General features: G+C 40.1%; 1 protein-coding gene across 1 annotated transcript in view; it reads left to right on the top strand.

Annotated features, from left to right (window-relative positions):
• WDFY3 (WD repeat and FYVE domain containing 3) overlaps window positions 1-16,814 on the top strand; it is a gene marked incomplete at its 5' end in the record, with an annotated part of 75,027 nt that overhangs the window by 33,038 nt on the left and 25,175 nt on the right. The window contains 11 exons of the mRNA XM_009698546.1: window positions 1,316-1,495; window positions 3,331-3,564; window positions 5,508-5,607; window positions 7,189-7,349; window positions 7,928-8,157; window positions 9,011-9,120; window positions 9,959-10,141; window positions 11,999-12,156; window positions 13,613-13,690; window positions 14,709-14,936; window positions 16,359-16,412. Coding sequence (XP_009696848.1) covers window positions 1,316-1,495; window positions 3,331-3,564; window positions 5,508-5,607; window positions 7,189-7,349; window positions 7,928-8,157; window positions 9,011-9,120; window positions 9,959-10,141; window positions 11,999-12,156; window positions 13,613-13,690; window positions 14,709-14,936; window positions 16,359-16,412 — 1,716 coding nt within the window. The remainder of the gene's footprint in view (window positions 1-1,315; window positions 1,496-3,330; window positions 3,565-5,507; window positions 5,608-7,188; window positions 7,350-7,927; window positions 8,158-9,010; window positions 9,121-9,958; window positions 10,142-11,998; window positions 12,157-13,612; window positions 13,691-14,708; window positions 14,937-16,358; window positions 16,413-16,814) is intronic.

Below are 16,814 nucleotides of genomic sequence, written 5' to 3'. Positions count from 1 at the left end.
AAGTTGGTTTCTCAGTGGGAAAATCTTGTATTTCCTTGGAGCCACACTGTGTTATCTGCTGAAAATTATCTCATGAAATGTTTGAAAAGCAGCACCTGTTCGGTTGTTGCCTGTTGGTCATCATGTGTTTGCAATATGCTCTGAGAAGCATTGCTTGCATAGCTCGCCCATGTTAACATGTTCAGAGATGTCTTCTGGGCATGTGTACTGGTTACGTGTTCCATCTCTTGCTGGTGACCTCTTCTGTCGTGTGTTTGGTCCTCACGTGTTTGGACACATTTGTGATGTGCTCAGAGATATGTGCCGTCTCGTGCCTTGCTGTCTTGTGCTCTGTCATCAGGTGTAAGTTCAGATGTGCCATCACATTTTGGGTTCACATGAGTCAGGTCATGTTTACCAATGTGTTTTGAATCATTACATTTTAGGACATATGTTTTGTCTTCTGGTCAGTCATGTGTTGTAAACGTGGTCAGTCTCCTGTTTGTGAGGTGCTCAAACACATGCTAAGGCATCGGTTACTGTCCCGTGTTAGGCTGCTGTGTGGTACTGCTGTGGGTTTATCACATGTTCAGTCACGTGTCTGGTTATGTTCCATCATGTTGTTGCGACTTATTCCAGCCTGGTTTATCACGACATGTCCTGTTGTAATGTTTGTCATGTTCAGCTACGTGTTTCTCATGCATTTATGATGTGGTGACATGCTGCCATGTCACATGTTTGTGATGGCTTGGACACATGTTCTCTTATCACATGTTCTGTTGTCACCTGTGGCAGGCACAGGGTTTAGACTTGTGGTTTATGTGTTTGTTGGAAGCTTGGTGGCTTGTTCAGTTGGCACACATTCTGGAGGTGTTCATCGTATGGTGACATGCTCAGACATTAGTTCTGTCACAGTGGGTCAGGTTTGTCATATGTTGATGATGTGCTCCTTTTCTGTCACTTGTTTGATCGGATATTAGGTCATGTGTTTGGACACTGTGTCTTCAGTCATGTGTTTTAGACACACGTTTGGTCTGACAAGTGCTCCAACACACATTTGACATGTCTCAATGTGTTTTTCTCACTTGGTCATGTGCTTGGCCACGTGTTCAGTCACTTACTTCTGCTCTGCTTGAACAAGTGCTGGTCCGCATGGCTGGTCACATTTGGCCCCATCATTGATCCTGTATCCCGGTTCCATGTTTCATTGCACGTTTGACAGTGTGTTTGATTGCATATTTGACCCTACAGGTCCTCTTCCTGCAGCTCCTTTCTGAAATGAGCATTCTTCAATTAGTGCCATCTGTGCTAATGTGCTGTTTGTTTTTCAACCCAGCCTTGGCAGTCGGAGGAAGAAGGCTCTTGGCTTCGAGAATATCCAGTCACCTTGATGCAGTTCTTTCGGTATTTGTATCACAATGTGCCAGACCTCATTTCCTTGTGGATGAGTCCAGAGTTCCTGTGCGCGCTGGCAGCAACGGTGTTTCCTTTCAACATACGACCTTACTCTGAGATGGTAGGAAATCCAACTAGTTAGCTGTTTTGTTTTGCCCCTGAATATTGCTTTTAAGGATTTATCAATTAACTGTCATACAAACGTAAAGCTCTTGTTACCCTGCAGAAAGAGGATGTTGTAAACGCTGGGCTGGGCATTTTGTACTTGAGTTTTGGAACTGAGCAGACTGCATGTTCAACTGAAGGGCAGTTGCTGTGCAGTGACATCTGAAGCTGCATTTTAGGGTGAATGTACATGGTTTATTTGTTTTCTAGTAGACCACTATTTTCAATCATATGAATGATGTTACCTCAGATGTACAAAAGCAAAGGAGACCGAGTCAGCCTATGCTTTCAGCCCTCTGCTCTCGAGCATGTGATAAAATCTAAAACTTCTTTTTTTTCTCCCACTTATTATTTCTTTTGTAGCTTAACCAGAAAACAGTGTTCTTGTATTACCTGCAACTGCTGAGTTCAAGGCAGGAGAGGATGTGAATGCAACTTTGCTTGCATTGCTGCCTGAAATATTCTTTGAGCTTAGTGTTATTTACGAATCATACTATTTCTAGAATATGAATGGAAAGGAAACAAACAGTTATTGTTAGCCAACATCTAAAAGTAATTTTACTATGAACATGGAAGGATAGTTAGGGTACAGGTTGGCAAATACTTAGTGGTGACATGCTACCTTTTTGTTGTCAATAAAAGCAGGAGATGAATTTTTAAAGGTGCGTGCTGATGAGTCTCATAAGGATAGTTTATTTTGCTTTTAAGTTAAATTTACACTTGAAGCAGATGCTAGGAGCTCTCTTGCTTTCTGTCTCTCAAAAAAAGGTACCACTTACAAACTGGTAATGCTGATTTGGCATTCACCTGCATAGAGTTTTTAGAGTTTTTCTGTGTCTCTGAGCAGGTTTTGCTTTAACTACTAGGTCCCTTGAAACTCTGTGTAGCTGCCTGGCAGCTTGAGCTCTTTGCTGTTGGAGGGGTCTCTTGACTCCTAATTGGTTTACGCCTCCAGCATTTCCCTCTGCCCAAATGTGCAGAGCTGATCAGTCCCTTGTGAAATAGATGAATAACAGCCAGATTCTCACAACAAAACACTACAACCCAAATTCAGCCTTGAGAGAAAATTCTGAACTGATTTTTCAGCCTTTCTGACATTGCCATTAAACCTAGAAAGAGTACACGTTCAGGCTTCTCTTCATTTCTTGGTAAAACTCTCCTACTGAAGCAGACCAAATGTTCAAAACATTTGGTTACTTCACATGTAAGCTGGTGATGCGATAAGCCTGTCGAGGGAAATCATATTGTCTCCTCTTGCATTTGGAGGAGGGTGTTACATGAAAACAGTCAGTCTTTTGGATTTGACAGCTTTCGTTACTGTTTGCACATTTATTACAGTCCTCTTTAAGAGGTAGCCCCTCAAAGGTTCTTGTTTGTCAGAAACAGGAAAGCTGTAGAGACTCTGTTTTTTGGGTTATTTGGGGTTTTTTAAGAGATTTTTGGGAAACTGGCTTACCTATAACTGCACTCTGATCAAGGTATCGTATTGAAAAAAGAAAAGGCTCAGTTCCTTTTTTGTTTCCTGTCATGAAAGCTTGATAGCCTAGCTCATGTAACTCATGCCAGTCTTCACTGGTTATCGTTTGCCTTGGGATTCTGAAAGTAGAATTTGGCTGTTTCTTCTGTTGTGTATTAGGGAACTGATCCTGAATACAATAATCTTCGAAAAAGGCTCCTTAAGAAGCAAAATGTGAAGTGAATAGCCTTCAAAAGACAAGTAAAGAATAGAGTAGTGAAAAGATTGCTGTTAATTTGCTGATCTCTAGAGTTTTAACATGCTGTTTTTCACAGGTCACTGATCTTGATGATGAAGTTGGGTCCCCAGCTGAAGAGTTTAAAGCCTTTGCAGCTGATTCTGGCATGAACAGGAGCCAATCAGAATACTGCAATGTTGGCACCAAGACATACCTAACCAACCATCCTGCCAAGAAGTTTGTGTTTGACTTCATGCGTGTGCTTATAATTGATAACTTATGTCTCACACCAGCCAGCAAACAGACTCCCCTGGTGGATCTTCTGCTAGAGGTACCGTTTCTTTGGGTTTTGAGGGTTTTTTTGGTTTTGTTATTTGAATTTCTTGTGACACCTTATTCCCTAAAATGTTTTTCTCTACTTACCTTTTGAAGTTAGAGGAGTGATGACCTGGGATTCAGTAGAATCCTGTAAATTGTCATGAACTAAGGGGCCGGGGGGTGAAGGAACACTAGTGTCTCATAAATAGTAGTTTGCTCACCTTTCTTTAACAGCTTAGAAAACCTAAGAAAGCACATGCAGAGGGTTTATCTCAGCCTTCCTTTGAGAATGTTTTCTGGACGACTTCTCCCTGCTCCTCTCAGCATTTGTGTGTATTGGTGACCATCTCGGGTGCTTGAGCTGACAGTCTGCCTGCTGGTTACCTGCCCTTCTTCTTGCTGTGCCCTCTTCTCCCCTCCACACCGCAGCCCTACTACTGCTTTTGTTTGTGGACTCCTTTGCTTTCATTTGGCCAGTTAAATGGCTCTGTTAGTTGCTGAGCACACGGTCTCAATGTTTTATTTCTATTTTGTCCTCACTTTAGAGCAGCCATAATCTTGTTTTGGCATCCTAGCCAATACCTCCTTTTGTCTCGAAACACAGGTAGTGGATCACAACACTAGATGTTCAACAGTGCAGCATGAGAAGTTGGAGCTTTCTTCAAGTTTTATTTTTGTGGAGTATGATTCATTTGTTAAACACCTTTCAGACCATGACAGCTGTATTGGCTTTGTTGAAAATATAAAATCCCTGCAGAAATACTAAGGTTTCTGTTTTATTCATATTAAATAAAAAGAAGTGGGAGGACATACTGCACCATATGCTATGAAAGTTCACAAAATAACTGTGTTATCTTCCTGTAAGTTATCCTTTAAAGTTCACGACACCTGCAGAAAGCATCCTTCTTGTTAATGGTGAGGCAGGGAATAAAGAGTTCAGTTACTGTTTAACTGCCCACACCTTCTTCAGACAATGTATTTTGAAATGTTCAATTCATCTCAATTCACATTCTTCCTTGACCTACCGATTTGTTACCTCATCTATGTCTTGCTGAGTCTCCCTGATTTTTTTGATAGCTGCAGGAATTTTTGGACCATGCTTGTGTATTTCCTAACAAATTTCCAGGGGCAGTTGGGCATCTCTTTGCTGTCACAAAGCAAAAACTGAATTGTTCAGAGTCACAGTTATATGCAAACATCAGGAAGCATTTTTGAAGCCATGTTCAATTGGCTGCAGTTGCTTTACTGCTGTTTCAATCTGTTATCGCTCATTAGTATTACTGGCCCCTTAGCATAAACAGCGAATTGGGTATGTACACAGTGCTAAACTGTTACAGGGCAAGACAAAGCAGGTTGACTTAATGTTATATTGCTTTCTAGGACTGTTTAAGTGACTCATTCAGTTAGGTATGATGATGTATGTACTGAACAACACAAGGTGATAAAGTGATTTTCCCCTTCTAAGTGCAAAGGAAATGAGAAAGGTTTAGCATGTTCCATCTATTATATGAGTATACCAAGGCTGCTGTAGTAATATACAGAACCACACATAGAAGTGATGATCAGCTTGCATATTTGATGAGTCCCATTTACTCATTTTTTACTGAAGAAGGTAACTTTGTGAACTGAGGAGATCACAGTTTAACCATATGTTTTAGTTAGATTTGTTCACCTTTTCGGAATGTGTTCTTTTCCAGTTGCTATTATGGCAGGAGATAAATTTACTGGATTTAAATAGGAATAATGTAGGACTGGATAAAGCCAATGTATACTCGACGTGCATTCTTAAATTTTTTGATAAAGCCAAGACTTTTTACTTGAGACAGAATGTTAAGAGAAAAATAACATAGTTCACGAGAGCTGAGAAAAGAGAAATTCACCTGGAACACCCTCCCCTTCCCTCTTTTTGCTCACTCAGAGACATTCATTATGTTCACACTGTCTTTCTTTTATCAGGCTTCCCCTGAAAGATCGACACGAACACAGCAGAAGGAGTTTCAGACGTACGTTTTGGATGGAGTGATGGACCACTTACTTGCAGCTGATGTTTTATTGGGTAACATAGCAAAGTTTAATCATCAATCTATTGATTTGAACAAAAGGTTTTGATTATTTAACTTTTTCTTTATTAGTACCCTGTTTTGTTACAACTTAATTGTCTTTTTTTTTTTTCCCCCTGCCCTTTCCTTTCCTTTGATCTGTAAATAGTGTTGCTGTGCTTGTATATTCCCTCTCTATCTTGATTGTGCCAAAGCTGTAAAATACACTATTCAAAAAACCTGTATGGCATGAATCTTTAGGATATGTAAGCCAGACAAATTGCAGTCACATCAGAAAGAGCTGAAACTGGATCTTGCATCACCTCTCTTGTCCTTCTTGCCTTGGTAGAGGATCTGGAGCTTTTGTCAGTTTATCACCAGTGGGACTTTGGTTTTTAGAAGTTAGCTTTGTTTCCATTTCCTCCTACTCTAGGTTTATTATGAATACAGCACCCCAGAAAAAAATGCTGTGATTAGCACTCCATTGATCCAGTTAATAAATGGACAGAAAGAGAATTAGAAGCTTGTAAATTGGATGTCAGTAGGGTCGGCTGTCCCACCAGAGCATGGGTTTAGATGATTGTGAAGTGGCCTGTAGGAATATCGCTGCTGATGTGCCCAGTTGGATATCACAGTGGCCTGCTAGACTTCCCAGGAGCTCTCGGTCTGTTCTGTCTCCATCCTCGACGTCATGGGGCAGCATGCGTTTCTGTTCAAAAGTGCTTGTAAGGCTCACCCTTTCTTGCCGTAGCAATGATTTGTCTTTCTCTGGGTGCAGTGCATTAATGAAAGAAATCCAGACTCGTGTTACATTGAAGCTTTGGGTCAGGTTCTCAGAAGAGTCTCCTGCCCTTACAAGTACTTCTGTGCAGCCCAGGAGCAGGATTTTGGTTTCCCCAGGCATTTGTTCTTTGAGGTTTTGCCAGCTTCCTCCAGGTGCAATGCTATCACTTGCTTTGTGTGCAGATGAGGCGACAAGTGAATAAATGCAGGTGAACTTCCAGCAAAATCAACATCATTGATTTATTTTTTTATTTTTTTTTCCCCCCTCTTTTATGGAAGTACGTGCCCTTCTTTCAAGCTTCTGTTAATATAGCTGGACTGACATTTACGTACACGCAGACACATGCAGCTGATGCCCTTTGACTCCCAGTTTTATGGAGTGAAGCACAGTGAGGGAGAAGTGGTCCCAGCTGATATCACTTGTCATCTCAAGGTGTTTTAAAAAGATTCTTTTCTTTTTGAAAAAGCAAAAGTATAATTTAAAAAAAGCTATAGGGGTGTCTGCACACGTGCAGCTCCAGTTGAAAAGGATGACTCTACATAAATATGATGCCTTGGGATCACAGGAGTACCATTTCTTCTGGACTCTTCCTGCCCCAGCCCCCCCTTTTTTGATCTTGGTCACCGTCGATTTCAAACATTCGCCTACCACCAGAGGTCATTGCAGGGAAACCATGAGGTTTTACCTTTTTCTTTGACCGAGTCTTTTTCTCTTTTTACAGAAGTCTAGAAAGCACAGACTAATATGAATGTATTTATGCAGTTGTGGGCTTTTTTGATAAATGAAGAAAACTTTTGGGTTCTTTGTTACCTAGGTGAAGATGCATCTCTGCCTATAACGAGTGGAGGAAGCTACCAAGTGCTGGTGAACAATGTGTTTTATTTTACTCAGCGTGTGGTAGATAAGCTTTGGCAGGGCATGTTCAACAAAGAATCCAAACTTCTTGTGGACTTCATAATCCAGCTTATTGCACAGGTAACAGTAGTGTTCTATTAACCTGCTTGTGAAAACATTTTCACAGGTTACATTAAAATCCATGGAGTGATGTCACTAAGCAACCTACTAGTGACGCATATCAGGTCAGCAGAGAGGTATGTTTTTCTTCGCCAGGCTTCCTCTCTCTTTACTGAGCTTTCCTAGCACATCTTGTCAGTGTGGAGTGCTTTAATATGGGGCGGTTGAGTAAAAACTGCTTTCAGATGACATGATTTTTTTAGAAATCCCCCAAAATAAACAATGAAGTTTACTTTGCGTGAATTTTGGGAAGCTTCCTAAATTTTCCTTGACGTTTTTGGGAAGCTTCCTCATGTACTTTTATTGGAGATTGTTAGAAGACTTTTACTGTTAGAAATCAGCAGCATGTTTATAGATGTTAAAATTATAAGTGTATCATCATGTATTAATGTCATTTCGGTCCTTGAAATTCATGGAATTGACGCTTTTAGTAAAACAGCGGTTTTGAAAAATGAGCATGGGTCAATTCAGGGCAAGATTGTGTGCCAGTAAATTGATTTTCTGCTACTATCTGATCATGTTTTTTTACTTCACATCAGTCAAAAAGAAGATCTCAGGGACTATCGCTGGATGCTATTTATCACTGCTTGAACAGGACCATCTTGTATCAGTTCTCAAGGGCACACAAAACTGTTCCTCAGCAAGTGGCTCTCCTTGATTCCCTAAGGGTCCTTACTGTGAACAGAAACTTAATTTTGGGACCTGGAAATCATGATCAAGAGTTCATCAGCTGCCTAGCTCACTGCTTGATTAATCTGCACATGGGAAGGTAAATATTTCAGACAGAAGTTCATTCCAGAACCAGGGCTGTGAAGTATTAAAATGACCTGTTCTCTCTCTGCAATGACACTCACCTTGTGCACAAGTCAGCAAATTCTGGATAACTGATGGTAACTTTCCAGCCAGTGAAATGCAAGCAAGCTTAAGTGACTCATTTTGAAATAAAATAAGGTTTGAAGAGCCCGCGTATAGAGAACATTTTCACCTCCTTTTACAGGGGTATTTTAAAATACTGATACAAGTGCTTATCTAACCATTTTGTTGTTAGGCTTTGATAATTTGAAATGTTTTCAAGGTAGAAAGAAACACTCGTGCTAAGTGATTAACAGTCAGTGGGATCTGCCACTAGATTTAATGTCTATTGAATCATTTCATGCAAATTCTGTATCTTAGTACTTGAACGTATAACATTGAATAACTCCAGTCAGGCATTAAATCAGATGCCTGTGACAAATGCTGTAGACACCTACTTCTCTGCATTGCTGCACATGCCTGCCTGGCATTTTCATTTTTTCTTTCCAAAAAGATGTACAACTTGTGTTTCATCCAAAGATACTTGGGAAGCATCAGAAGCAGAAACCCTAATGTTCTCCATTTGTGGCCTCGTTCTTCAAATATTACCATCTTCCTCTAGACATCAGTGTCCATGGCGTGTCATTTTTCATAAACCTTCAGTTCAACTTGTGACTGCAGATTGTCAGAACTGAAGTGGACAGAAGTGAAGATACGTTGCTGTAGTAGCATGTATTAATCTTTGTGATACTGTCACAGGGAATCAAATGCTTTAGCTTGGGTTTTTATGGTTTTTTTCTCATTGTTGTTAATTCATTGTGTATTTGTAGCAACGTTGATGGGTTTGGATTGGAAGCAGAAGCCCGGATGACAACTTGGCACATTATGATCCCCTCTGATATAGAACCAGATGGAGTCTACAATCAAGATGTTAGCGAAGGTAATCTGAGAGTGACAAAGCCACAGATGTCTGCTAATGCCACTTCTGTATTGTCATCACTAATATTTTACCCCAGTTACTCTTCGGGCTGGGAGTGTGTGTGGGATGGGTGTGTGTATAAAAATATATTAAAAAATAGATGAAAAAACACTTAGAAATACCAAGACCGACATATCCAGGATAAGCGACTGTTTTGTTAAAATAGCAAGAGCTCTTCATTGTTTTCTGGACACACACTAGAATTAGAAATATTGCTTATATGCACTGAGTTGAATGCAGAAGAAATGGGTCATTTTAAGTGTGTACCATGGTTTTGTATCAGCTGGATCTTACATGATCATAGGTAGGAAATATATAAACTGTAAAACTATTATTTGATGGCATCCTCAGGATCTTCCCCTCACAGGAAATTTATGAACTAGCTGTGGAAGAAAGGATTCAGTTAATTATTTTTTTTCTTCTTACATGTATATATTTAATGTTTATGCAGATGTATACTTATGCACACAGTCATATGTAAAAATATTAAAATGTAATGTATGTATGGAATTATATGTTTTTATAGACATATACCTCTATGAGATTTTTTTTGAATCTCATTTTATTAATAGATGGATTTGGGAGAAGAATCACAACTAATCAGAGTTAACTGTTCGATACTTTCTGATAGCATATAAATGGCAAAAAAAGACAGTTTGGCCAAAGCCATTTCACAAGTCATGCTAGAGGGGAAGAAACTAGAATATAATTGCAGAAATTATTCGGTTCACTACTGTAAAAATACTAGTTCTATAAGCACCGTAAAGAGCTTACTGTCTGTGATCTCATACCTACGCAGGTCGCCAACTTCTTTTAAAAGCCATAAACAGAGTGTGGACAGAGCTGATCCATAGTAAAAAACAGGTTTTAGAAGAAGTTTTCAAAGTGACGCTACCTGTCAATGATCGTGGCCAAGTGGATATAACTGTTGCAAGACCCTTTATTGAGGAAGCAAGTTTAAAGTGTTGGCAAAATCATTTGGGTAAGTATAACTGAGGATTTATCTGTCCTGAATGGTAGATTTCACTGAATTGAACCCGTATGCCCTGGATGTTTTAATAGGGGCTTAGCTTTTGTGTAGCAGTAGGTACCCTAAACTCTCACCATTTAACATCTGTCATTCAGTGACTGTACCATGTGTAGGATATATACTTACACTCCACTGCACACAGGCTTTTGTTCAATGCTGTCAGTGATCTCAACAATGTCCTGTGTTTGTGAGTGAGCATGCACCAAGTAGCGTATTGTGGATTACAGCGATGGAGTCCTTTAGCCCCTTCCCATGAACACCCAGATGGGGGTGACCTGTGTTACTGTTCCCAGGACTGGATGTGCCAGGCAGGGAGGGGGGACGCCTCTTGAGTAGGTCTGGATGCAGCTTGCAAACTCTCAGTCTGGTGATAACGATTGGAAATGTGGGACTGAGAAGTCCTTCTCTAGCAGCAGTGATACTATGACTTCTCCTTTTTGGCTGGGAAATCTGTTCAGCATAGGAAGCAGCTTTGCAGGAAAAGGACCTGAGAATCCTGGGGGACAAGAAGTTATGCACAAGTTAGCTCTGTGCCCGTGTAATAAAGCAAGCCAACTGTTGCTGGACTAAATTAGCAAGAGCTTAGGTGGCAAGATAGTAAAATTCCATAGACATGACTCTTGTGATGATTACACGCTCTAAAGTGATTGAGTTTGACCTGGGTGTACAGAAAGCATTTTTGGAAGCTTGGAATACTCGTTTTTGCAGTCTCTGTATTTCTAGATGTGCTTTGTCCCTGGCTGATGTTTGCTGAAGTTTCCAGTATCTCCCAGATAGTTGGTATATTTGCAGAAATGTTTTGAGTAGAGTGAAGGATCTTTGGAGAAATTATTGCTATAAGAAAGTAGTAGTGGTTTTAAAAGAACAAAAAGAAAGCTCAGAGGTGGAGTGAATTAAAGAAACAGTGAGGAGCATAAGCATGTACTTTCTACATCACAGGTAACTGATATACAGTACAGTCCATTAGCTGAATATCGGGAGAACGTTAAACTGTTGAGAGAGTTGAACTAAACTGTGATTTATTTTTAGAGTTTTAAAGTAAGCACACCAGCCTTGTGGACTTGACTATCAGCAGGGATGGCTGTATGTCCACAAAAAGGTGCAGTAGGCCCACCTAGCTTCTCCGCTCAATACAGAGCATTTTGCTGCCAGATTGGTTAGTGGGGTCATGTTGTAGCTCCTTTTTGGTTAGAGATACGGTGCTCAGCTGCATTTTTTTCCGCTAGTATCTACTGCTTCTAACATAAACAATATAAATTCTGTTATCTTTGTAACTGTTTTGAGAAAAAAAATACTTCTCAAGACGCCGTCTCCCTTCTTTGGAATGCCCACTTGTTCTTTAAGGGATGTCAATCAGCAAAATTAAAGTTGGTGGGGTAGAGGGAGGCTAGGTGATGATTTTGTTTATACATAGCTGGTTTTCACCTCTTCAGATGAGGAAAGAATTAATAGCTCATAGACCCCAATTTTGATAGTTGATAAAAGCGGTAACAAATCTGTTTGCCATGCTTCATGTCAAAATTCAAGCAATTCCCAGGTTCCACCTAGAGATCTATCCTTATACGAGTCATGAATGTTTGATATGAATGTGTGCGCTGCTGGGCTCTCTTAAAAACAAACAAGCAACAACAGAAACCCCTGAACAAACAAAAAGACACCCACCAACACACACAAAACCCCTAATCCCCAAAACACTCACCTTTTAAAACTGCAGAAAAGATTGTTCTATTTAAAAAAAACAACTATAATGAGGAGAGGAAAAAAATAACACCTATGAAGTGCTCCCAACACTTTCTTTTTGTTTTTCAGCTCATGAGAAGAAATGCATCAGTAGAGGGGAGGCTTTGGTTCCAACCACGCAGTCCAAACTTTCACGAGTTAGCAGTGGATTCGGCCTCTCTAAACTAACAGGTTCCAGGAGAAGCCGCAAGGAGAGTGGGCTCAATAAACACAACCTCTCTACACAGGTAATTTCTGTCAATAACACGCAGTCTAAAAATCCAGCAATGTATATTCAGGGTTTGTGGTAAGTATCTCAATGTAAGGAATCCTGCAGAGTGTGAAGTGATACCTTGTGCTTGGTTTTCTTTCCCCTTTTTCAATATCCAGACTGGGCATGTTGCTTCTCTGTGTCCTAATCTAGTAGGTGCATCTGCACATCTGTAACATTTAAGCCAAGAGTTAAACTCTTTGTCGTTAGGGAGACTGCTGAGCTGCTTCTGGTTACATACGTGCTTTACTGCTTTGCTAATCTGGGCCTGTAATTCAGTTGGCAATACTGCTCTGAAATGGAAGCTGTGAGATGCTTGTCCTTTTTTCCATCCTGCCCCCAGGATTATGTGGTTTAGGAAAATCCCTATGTGAGCATGTATGTATCACAACTAAACAAATGCTGCTTTGTACTGCTTTTATTGTACTATAGAGAAGAGTTCGGCAAAATAATACATGATAGTAGAACTGGACATTCACTTTACAAACCAGGTTGCTTAAAAAAAAATAATAATATGTAAAAAGAAAGTTAGACTAGAGTAGTACAGCAGTGGTGCTCTCAGTAGGACGGTACCTGGTGGGGCACTGCAAGGAGTTGTATAAAGTATCTGAGTTGTTGAAAACAAAGGAAAGGGAGAGGTTTGAAATTTTTGGAGTATTTAGCACTTGGAACACTGGGGGCATGTTGGGCCAAGGAGGGCAGGTGTATTCCTGCCACAAGGAAATGTGTAACACCTATTGACTTAATCAGGAGTTTGTCTCCTGTGGAAAAAAATACATTGCCGGTTCTCTTTCTAATCTGAAAATTACTCAGTGGCTTTGATAAAATAAAGAATTCTCCGTGCTCTCAGTCCTTTTCCTGGTGAGCGGACATACACATTAAAACGAAAAGGAAGAAGCTCACAAACTGAGCTGACAGGAACCGTTGCTGGCTGTATCAGTAGAGGGAGCAGTAAGTGAAAACAGGTGTATTGCGTACCGAGTGAGGCAGTGCTGGGTGTCTGGAGGATTTCCAACAAACTAGGCGGCATCCACAAAATATTCCTTAAAAGGAAATAGAGAAAAAGTAGTAATATTTGTCAGTGCTGATCTTTGGCTGTTTGGGAATGTTCTGAAGTCTTAGTCATGTGTTTGGAATATTTTCCAAATGTTTGCCAGTTTCTCTTAAAGGATATTCCTATACATTAAAAGAAAAAAAAAAAAAAAGAAAAACACACACACAAAAAAAAGAGGAGAAAACACCAAGAAAACAAAACTTTAAATACTGTTGCATGCAGTAGTTTGAAATTCATCATCTCAGTAATTTATTTTTTTTTTTAAGAAACTATCCTTTGTGAGCAAGTTTAGCAAGGTGATGTATTCATGGACTTCTCATTCAAAAAAAATATTCTTTTATAAAGTGTCATTCTGTCTGTCCTCTTGCCTTTGTATTAGGAAATTTCCCAGTGGATGTTTACTCACATTGCGGTGGTTCGGGACCTGGTTGATATGCAGTATAAAGAATATCAGGAGGTATGGTTCAGAGGATTAATTTCCTGATACTGATATTTTGACTTGTTAGGTTATACCAATTCCCATTTTTTAGTACGGAGCTTGGAAAATACTGGGTTATCATTGGTGAAATGCTTGAATGTTTAGATACAGTTGTTATTTTAAAAGATTTTTAAAATGCAATCAAATAAACAAATGAGGAAACTCATTTTGATCTGGTGGTAGATGAAAACTCTTGTAGCAATATTACATGTCAAGACTTAATTTATTTCAAGAAACTTTAGTCTTTCCATAGTGTAAAAAAAAAAAAAAAAAAAGGAAAAAAGAGAAATATTGGAAATATGCTAGAATATGCTGTCTTTCTAAAACATTGTACAAAAAATTAAGAGAAGATGCAGAGAAACATTGTGTACAAACACTTATTTTTATAGTAACACAAAGAAAATTTTATGGTACCTTTCCCAAATCATGCAGCGATAGAAAGTGGCTGCTCTGTGCACCCTGAGGTTTCTTCCAAACATCCCCAAAGACCTTTAGTTCAAACTAGTTGCTGAGCTGTGTGCTATAAATCTTAAAAAATCGTCTTCCAAGAGAAACGAGTCATTGAAAGCAATTAGTTAAAAATAAAAACAACCACCAAGTGTTGCTTTGTGTAACTTCTCTCTCCAGTGTAAATACAGGCAAGGAAGGCCTCTAAAACAATTTTTGCTTTCATTCTTAAAATCTGTTTTCAAAATCAGTGGATTAGTGCTACCTTTCTTTCATATTTGCCATTTAGAAATAAATTCAATTAACAATGCAAAATAAAAGCAGAGCTTTTACCTTCTTTTTTTTCCTTTTTTGTTGAGAAGATTACAATATGAACCCTGCTTTTATGGTAACTGACACTGGAAATCTCATTAAGATGTACTAGAAAATGTTACTAGAATTATGAATTATTGCACATTTTTCTGTAATGTAGTGAAAACGTCTCTGCGCACATCAGAGATAGGCTTAAAAGTATCATTCCTGATGCTTATACAAATGTCTTTGTATTCAGCGTCAGCAGAATGCATTAAAATACGTGACAGAAGAGTGGTCTCAAATCGAATATGAGTTACTACGAGAGCGAGGTTTGTGGGGTCCCCCCATTGGCTCCCATCTTGACAAGTGGATGTTGGAGATGACGGAGGGTCCCTGCAGAATGAGGAAAAAGATGGTGCGAAATGACATGTTTTATATTCAATATCCCTACATGCCTGAAGCTGAGCAAGAAACAAACTTGCTGGTAAGTAATCAAGATTTTGTGATGAGTAATTTTATGCCCTGTTGTAAAATCCATATTTTTTACTAAGTTTTTCTTAAGAAACATATTTTACTGGATTGGTGTTACCTGGTATTCTGTCTATATGTCTTAAATGGTTGGCAAGGTCCAGTTTCCTCATAGTATATTTAGGGAAGGGACTGAATCGGCTCAAAACTAAGTGCATTTGAAGACTAGCTATTGTAACATAAGGTGAGGTATGCTTGCATCAGCTAAGTGCTCATGACAGTGAACAGCAGAGGCATCTTCACAAGCCTGTAGAGGCTGAGAAGTACCACAGTGTGGTGGTTTAACCCCAGCTGGCAACTAAGCCCCACTCAGCTGCTCACTCAATCCCCCCCACGGTGGGATGGGGGAGAGAATCGGGAGGGTCAAAGTAAGAAAACTCATGGGTTGAGATAAAAACAGTTTAATAGGTAACGCAACAACCACGCATGCAAGCAAAGCAAAAGAAGGAATTAATTCCCCAGTTCCCCTGGGCAGGCCGGTGTTCAGCCATCTCCAGGAAAGCAGGGCTCCATCACATGTGATGGAGACTTGGGAAGAGAAACACCATCGCTCCGAGTGTCTCCTCCTTCCTCCTTCTTCCCCCAGCTCTATACGCTGAGCATGACGTCATACGGTATGGGATATCCCTGGGGTCACCGGAGTCAGCTGTCCCAGCTGTGTCCCCTCCCAACTCCTTGTGCCCCCCCAGCCCCCTCGCTGGTGGGGTGGGGTGAGAGGCAGACAAGGCCTTGGCTCTGGGTAAGCCCTGCTCAGCGACAGCTAAAACATCCCTGAGTTATCGGCACTGTTTCCAGCACAAATCCAAAACACAGCCCCATACCAGCTACTAGGAAGAAAATTAACTCTACCCCAGCTGAAACTAGCACACATAACTATGGGAGGTTTCAGTCTGAGTTCTTGGCCTTATGCTAGATAATGCGGTAAACAGGGATCTGAGGGGGGAAAAAAAACCAAACCCCAAACCAGGCTGTGGGCCTTGGTTTGGGTGTGTTTGTGAAATGTACTTTCATCTGTCTGCGAATATGAACGTGGCTGTGTAGCAGAAATGCACGTGGCCTATGAAAGCTCGGCAGTTCCTGTTCATTTTGGAACACCGTTTTTTAAGAAATGGAGTGGTCTTTATTGTGTCTTTTTAGGCATGTATGTATGCGTGCAGGATTTTTTTCCTCAAATTAAGCATGAGTGTCAGTACTTAAAACAAGCAAACAAAAAATAGCATTCAACTGGTTTTAAACCATTAGGTCCATTTGCTTGCAATTTGACACACAATAGCTGTACTGACAGTCTAATTCGCACAAAGTGGAGAACATGCCATCATACATTCTTCTCAAAAGTGTTCTTTCTCTGATGCTTATATAATTGATGCCCTGTTTTCAGTCTGACTTCTCAAGTAGACTTCCCGAGACACCTGATGATACCATTCCTCAAAAGGTAAAGAAACAAGTACACTGACTGAAAGAATGTGAAAGAAATACAACTTTTTTTCCTCCTGCATGTTAGGCAATCTTAACAAGGCTTCTACGTTTGGCTTTCAACTTGCTCTTTCAGTAAATATTTCCAGGCCTAAAGGGTTTTTTCAGTAATCACGTTAGAAGATGTTACTGTGCTTTCTTCAGCCTTCACCTAATAAAACTTTCTGTAGATCTTACCTTCTTTGCTGCACACTAACAGGCTGTGTTGGGCTGTGCTATCACTGTTCTCACTGTGTGAAGTGGTGTGGCTTTGGGATCTGAACTAATGGTCGGTGCAACATGTTTAGTCATGGGCAACACGATCGCTTGGAAGCACTTATTGGGAAAGTAAGTGTTTCTTTCTAAGAGCGGATCTGGTGAG

The sequence above is a fragment of the Cariama cristata genome, unplaced genomic scaffold (assembly GCF_000690535.1).
Source record: "Cariama cristata isolate BGI_N322 unplaced genomic scaffold, ASM69053v1 scaffold6894, whole genome shotgun sequence".
NCBI lineage: Eukaryota > Metazoa > Chordata > Aves > Cariamiformes > Cariamidae > Cariama > Cariama cristata.
Note: the sequence above shows the minus strand (reverse complement) of the source record. Positions and strands in the feature narration are given on the sequence as shown.